This window comes from Berghia stephanieae, chromosome 1, assembly GCF_034508935.2.
Source record: "Berghia stephanieae isolate SIO BIC M18660-M18661 chromosome 1, UCSD_Bste_1.3, whole genome shotgun sequence".
NCBI lineage: Eukaryota > Metazoa > Mollusca > Gastropoda > Nudibranchia > Aeolidiidae > Berghia > Berghia stephanieae.
In genome coordinates, this window is record NC_088360.1 from 53,028,394 (window position 1) to 53,035,581 (window position 7,188).

The following is a 7,188-nucleotide window of genomic DNA, read 5'->3' on the forward strand; positions in this document are numbered from 1 at the left end:
TAAATATTGAAATAATAATTTGCTCCATTGCTACATGTCGAGCACTATTCGTATCATATTTGTATCCAACACGATTCAATATATATATATATATATATATAATATATATATATATATATATATTATATATAAATATATATATACATACATACACACACACACACACACACACACACACACAAACCTCGACCCCATGTTGCTTTGAAATCAATTCGTTTGCTTAGAATTAAATGATTTCCCGATTGGCCCAAACAATCTCAAAGAAAAAACTACACTCTCAAAATAACTTTAAAATATTGGGTCTGAGGCCAAATTACTGATTTATTAATGATAATGATAATAATAATAAAAAACATATTTTTAGATACAATGATAAAATGTAATTATAATATAGCACTTGCTACTACAGCACGGTGCTCAGCAGAGAGTAATCATCTTAATCTTACTCATACATCTATCACAAATTATACTACATTCAAATAGAAGCATTGCCAATATTAATGAATCAATAGCAAACATAAAAAGATAAATACATACTCGCCTAAAATGCTATAATATTGTCTTAGGTGATTTTACATTTACTATAAGATGTGCCTGATTTGGTTTTAAAACGGATGCAATTCCTATATAGGAGAAGCTGAGAAGACTGTTTATTTGGTATTGTTTGTAAAAGGGCATGAGAAGACAAGTGATCGGACAGATTTATAGGATAGCCCAGTTGATAAAGCACTTGCTTCACTCGCAAAAGGACCGAGATCAATCCGGTGTGAGGTCCACAATTATACCAGACTCCCCTGTCCACCCAGCAGTGACTATGTAGCTGGGCCTGTTAGATCTGGCGGAAAGTACTTTGCGATGGACTAGCGTCCTACCTAATTGCTATTTTCCGTTTCACGCAATAGAAACCGGGATATATTGCGGTTCCATGAGCCCCAAAATAATAGCTCCGAAGAACTACTTAGGATAGGTTTATAGATATCCACGTCGTGATTGGGGCATTAAAACACTTATAAACATCAGATGATCTTAAAGTAAATGCGATATTTGACTCGACTGTCAGCCTATGAAGGTGCGATGTGGTCAGTTATTATTATTTTTTAAAGTTAAAGATGCAATATGAACTGCCTTACTTTGAACTTTTTGTATTTTTTCTATCACATATTAAACGAGCATAACAATAATTAATCCCACCTAAAATATAGTTCTAAATCTAGGAAGGTGTTAATTCTGTTGAGTTAATGTAAATTATCTAACGCAGTGTATGACTTCGTCTTTAATAATCATTTCTTTATCAAAACTATTTCTGAGGTTAGAATATCATCAGTAGAAATGTCAACTTTCGTGCTAGCTATAGTAATAGTTTGGGTATACTTTTGCTTGATAATTAGCTTTGGAATTTAAAGATTTCTGTTTTATTTTCTCTTTGAACCTTATATTAAATCATCCACTATTTATTTCTTTAAGCTTAATTTCAGTTACACTAACGATATAGTTTTCATTGTTAAAGATTAAATGAAAATAGATATGCATAAAGTCTGCTTACATAATTATACGGGAAAGGCAAGATTAAAATAATTAATTTTGATTTGAAAATTTTGAATTTATTATTAATCATAACAAATTGTGATATAATATAAAATAGGTCAAATATGGGTTAGAACAAAATTGTATGACCTCTCGTATCAAAGGCTGCATTTAAATTCAATAAGATAAAAGGACAGCACTTTTCTATTAACATTGAAATAATATCTATTTTACCAATTCATATTTTTAAAAACACGAATAAGAGCAATTTCTGTGCTATTTATGTTTGCACCAGGCCCTGTATGTTGACTGAAATGTTCATAGTAACGAGTTAGAAGACAAGATAAAAATAAAAGTTGATCTAAGGCAACAGCTTTTTCAAGTGTTCTGGAAATTTAGGACATATTTCAAACGGGCAATTTTAAATTTAAAGTTGGTTTTCATCTAGAGAGAGCTTTTTAAAGAAGAACAACTGTTTTTCCAACTCATGGGAAATCAGAAAGTGATTAACTGTAGTTGACAATCACTGCAATAATAGGTGTAAGAACGCAGGCACGTATTTTGATCATGGGGTCTAAAGATCTTGAAGATTTATAATTAACGTTAAAAAATAAACAATCTGTCATTGGTTCACGTTCTTGATGAGAAGATGGCTATTCCCAGTTCGAGGCATGGATGTATCACTAAATAGTCAACAAATCCCGATATTTCGTAGGCAGATCACCTGATCTGATTCTACTATGTCACCCGAAACTCTTTTTGTCCGAAGAGCAAATAAACGAGGCTCTTTGTTACATATTTTTTCTCTCGTCTCCAAAGAATTTAATGCTCGTCTCAATTCAAAATTATTGATATTTTTAGCAAATATTTCTGAAAGAATTGTAATAACATATATTCACAACCAACATTGTACTTAGTATATTCTTTTTAAAATGCAATGCAGTGATATGGAAAAGGGATAGATATCGGTATCGTAGCTTTCCGAGACAAAATTTGCCGATTGTTTAATACACGCCTGGCACTTTGAATATAAAAACGCCATCACGGTAACATTGTAAATGTCATTCAAATTATTTTTCATGATGACTATCTTGGTTTTGTTCCTATTCATAAGCTATTGTTGCCTTTTTGTATTACACAAAATGTTTTGGGCATGTAATGGCGGAAAATTGCCATATAAACGTGGAAAATGTAGTAGTCCAATTTTAAATGAGCTTTTATATAAAGACTAATTAAACATTTAAAAGAAATTAATTGGTTGAATTTCACACGTTTTAAGTTAGCCGTCTTCCACTGAGATGGCCACTTATATCAAAACATCTACAATAAAGAAAAATTATAAAACTCTCCGAGTGTTGTTATAGCGAATAACGAGGTAACTTTGGTTAACACAAGTGACTTAGACCCAGTAATCCGTATGAGATATTGCTATGTGCATGCCAATTTCGACAATATTTTACAATCTGAAAGAGCGTCCTTGTTTGTCTAGTTTGCTATTCCAGTATCTGGTTCGAGTAAATATTATGTGGGTTCTGTCGTACTTGTCTGTTTGGGTGGTGATTAGTCCGTTTATTTTTCTGATGTCTTCAATTTGTGTGCTGTAGTTAAAAGTAGAGTGTCATGTGATGGTAAAGACTTCAAGTCCAAACTACCCTTAATCTGCGATTCTGTTCAATGATTGATTTTGCAGTTACAATCTTGTTGAAAATAAACCAGGATCGCCTTCTCTATCATCTATAAAAGCTTTGTTATATTCGTCATCGTCTATTTCAGACGCCATTGATACAATAGGATCTTTGAAGTCGCCATTTATTCTTTTCTCTGACTCAAAAAGTGGGTCGCTTTGGTCGTCACTTTTGTTTTCCAATGAGGCCAGAAAATCGCTATGAATGCTGCTTTCTCTATCTGACACATCATTATGGTTATTGCTCCTCCTTTCTTCCCGTTCAAGATTATTTCCTTCATCATCTATAAACGCTTTGTTATCTACCCCGCCACTTGTTTCAGTTGGCATCGCATCACGATTGCCTTTGTCTTCGAAAGAAGCTAAACTCTCGCTATGAATACTACTTCCTCTATCTGATACATCTGATTGATTACTGTCATTTTCTGTCTGTTTCTCTTCTGACAATATACGATCACTTTGGTTATCGGGACTCGTCTCGTTTTGTGAACTTTTTGAGGCTTTAAGATCGGCAGGGATATATTCTATGTCCATTAATTCAATAGGAGAGTTGCTTGATTCCGTCAATGAATCAGGTCTTTCGTCATTTTTACTGCTCCCTTTCACTGACAAGTTCGATTGGTTACTTCTATCATCTATTCCTTTTTCATTCGAAACCAAACAGTTATTTCTGATCTCCTCTGGTGAACTTATCTTTTCTTCTTCATCCATAGAGGAAGTGAAGTTGGCCTTAAGAGTTTTGAGGATGTTGTATGTTTCCTCTAATGGAGTTGCTATGATGAAAATGGATGCCGCAGCTAGAAGCCAAGCTGTGATGAAAATAGTCCAACCCTCAAACTCGTCAAATGTCAGCACCTGAAAAATAAATTATAGCAGTTATGACAAAGTGTCGTTGTGGTATAGTTTATTTATTCGAGAGTTATTGGTTTACTTACTTCAAAAATAACTTCCTTTGCACACACGGCAAGAGAAATTTAAAATATATACGGATTGTGTGGAATATTAATAAGATTCTATTTTACTGAGTTGCAATTGATTATGAGTTATATTACTAATAATCAACACCTCAAAATCTGGATGACTGTCTGGACTGAGATCACAAGTGACCTGGAATAAACCATGTTGAATAGGCTTCGCATTGTACATTTTGTTTATTACTTCAGAAGTTCAAAAGGAATCAAACTTCAGTTGTTGTTTTTTTGTTTGTTTGTTTGTTTTGTTTTTGTTTTACAATGCAAGCCGATTGTTAGAAAGGTACTTTCTTATACTAACGACATCAGATTCTGTCTATGATAGCTTGATACCCAAGTGTTACGTTCTTTGGCTAAAGTGAAAACGCCAGATCTTGAGTCTATGATAATATTCATCCGTTCAACCAGTTAGATCTATCCCATTCCATGTCGTTGGTTTTGTTAGAAAATGTCTATCAACTCGCATGCACTTAATATGCTTTCCAAGAATGCAAAGAAGGTGCTCAAGCAAAACACCACATTATGAATTGAAGTTCTGTATAAGCAGGAAATTGGATTAGAGATAACGACAGTTATCAATCAAGTTTTTATCATAAAATCAACAAGAGATGCGACTCGTGTTCGAATTAATACTGACATTAAACTTAAACTAAATGCCGCACTCTAGAAAGACACGTATTGACGTTGGCTGATAAACTGCAAATTGATACTTACTTCCATCTTTTTTCCCCATCTTCCTTACCTCTAAGGACATCATCACGCCTGGGACTATGACAATGAAAAGGATGAAGAATATAATAAAGCCAAAGATTGACACAACCCGTCCGTGCCTATGTAAGTGTTCCAGTTGTTCATTCATGGGCCGGTATAAGCCCCCTAATTCTGGAAAATCGTGGACTGAAAAAGAAAACAATAACATGTTAGACAACTGTACTGCTATACAGCAACGAAATGAATGACAAACTAGGGAGCAGGCACTGGTGTAAGATAATATTCTCAAAAGGTGAGGGTGAAACAGAAGGCTGATATTTTGAGATGGTTTTGTCTTTCTGCTTTGCCTGCACTGTTTTATTCATACTTTCTCATTTTTTTACAATGACAACATACGCTTTTACAATTTTCGACAGGAAAGTGTATATCGATAAATAACATTTGATTGTATATACAATAATTCTTAAACCTGATAAATTCGTAGATTTTTGTTTTATTTCTTTTTTTCTCTAGTTTATTGAATTGCTTATCGACAATTCTCGACTCCTTTTTTAACCTTTCTGTTTAGAACTTGTTATTTGAATTCGTACATACATTGTACAAGCATGCAATTGATTAAAATCTTGCCCATCTAGTATTATGTTGAGCCGAATTCGATGAGGATAAGTGTCTTTTTCTCTCAAAATGAGCACGGATGCAAAATTTCAGGTTTTACACGTTTAAGAAACGAAACACACTTTCCTCGGTGGATGCATTGATTTTAGCTCAAATTGTTTCAGTCGGAAGTAACAAATGATTTAAAGCATAAGGTTCACCAGGAAAATATATCATTTGAATGATTAGTCACATTTAGAATATTATAACATGATTTATGAGGAAGAGTGCATAGTGATGATGGCTACCACATTCCAAAACTTAGCCGCGATTTCTTCTCCTCGGGTTCCGACTATACTCCGTGATCTAAAGCATTTGTTTGTCTGCCTATATGCCTATTTGTTGCTGTGACCAATCGTCTCAAAACAGTATTATGTTTGGGAGAACCTGACGATTAATTCATTTCAAAAGTTAAATTGTAATATATCAGCTTTAATTGATGTCTTCGTTGGATTTGTAATTCGTTAAGCATAAAATGATCACATAATAAGATATCTGAATTACATTGATCCGAGAGTGAAACACAGGTTAACAAGGTGCTTACTCGAGATCAATAAGTTCCCGCTTTCATTAAAGAATGGTATTATAACAGCCACTTCTTGACGAAAATTTTGGAATGTCACTTTACCATCTAATTTATATCCCACTGTTGTATCGCCAGAAAGTTGCATAAAAATAATTTCAAAGACTCCAGAATATCATGTTCTTACAAGAAGTGCATTGGGAACACGCCCGAAATTTCACCGAGTTGCGTTACTATTTATTTTTTATAAATGCGTCTAACAGACTGGAAAAAAAAAAGGGGGGGGGCTACGAAATTTACAGTGGGAGTGGGAGTCTTACACAGTATATAGATATAACACAATGGCCTACATATTATCAGAATGTTGAAAACCATGAACATTTTCACAAGTTGGGAGTCATCTTAAAATACAAAGCCGAAACGTCCTCTGGTCAAAATAATAAAAAGGTGTGATGTAAGTCTACGACAGGACAGAGTGGAATGAACATAATAGGTGCATTGAGTTCGTTACAGTGCAGAGGAATCAGCACATTAACAATCAATAGCTTACCAAATTGTTGGCTCCATGGGTGCAATGGGTTATCGATATTCCTTAGTTTTTGCCACACCTCCTCCTCATCCTCCTTCGTCTTTATTTTGTGGGTGAATAGGGAGATCAATATTGTGAGGATTAGACTCAAAGTTCCCCCAATACCCGATCCAGCCAGGACAGCATACGGCATGGAAGTGGCAATGATAAAACCTCCTTCGCCTTCGTAGTAGAGGTAGGCAAATAGAAGATTGGACGTGATACCACAACAGAAACCGGTTATGCTCCCTGTCAGAATTGATATGTACACAGTAGTCAAATAAAGATTTATACCAAATGCTGAACATTTCTACAATTACACGCATGGGCATGTGTACTTTATTCATTCCATTAATCAACTTAATTATGTAAATGGTCTATTACAAATACCTATATGAAGCAATCGTGAGAAAATTGTTACCAGAGCAATCAAACAGGAGAGGAAAAAATGGCTATTTTTTTCTTAAATTTGCAATTCTAGCTACGAACCTATCACGAGTCCTATTGCCGTGACCTTGACCCAAACGATTGACATGATTACTCCAGGAAAGCT

The 7,188-nt window shown here is 34.4% G+C and overlaps 1 protein-coding gene across 1 annotated transcript in view; it reads right to left on the minus strand.

Annotated features, from left to right (window-relative positions):
* Positions 1-283: 283 nt before the first annotated feature.
* The window catches only part of LOC144977348 (uncharacterized), a 24,642-nt gene continuing 17,737 nt past the window's right edge, over positions 284-7,188 (minus strand). The window contains exons 11-14 of the mRNA XM_078922448.1: positions 7,125-7,188; positions 6,618-6,884; positions 4,922-5,076; positions 284-4,063 (exon numbers count right to left, since the gene is read on the minus strand). The exon at positions 7,125-7,188 is cut by the window's right edge and continues 135 nt beyond it. Coding sequence (XP_078778574.1) covers positions 3,215-4,063; positions 4,922-5,076; positions 6,618-6,884; positions 7,125-7,188 — 1,335 coding nt within the window. The 3' untranslated portion in view covers positions 284-3,214. The remainder of the gene's footprint in view (positions 4,064-4,921; positions 5,077-6,617; positions 6,885-7,124) is intronic.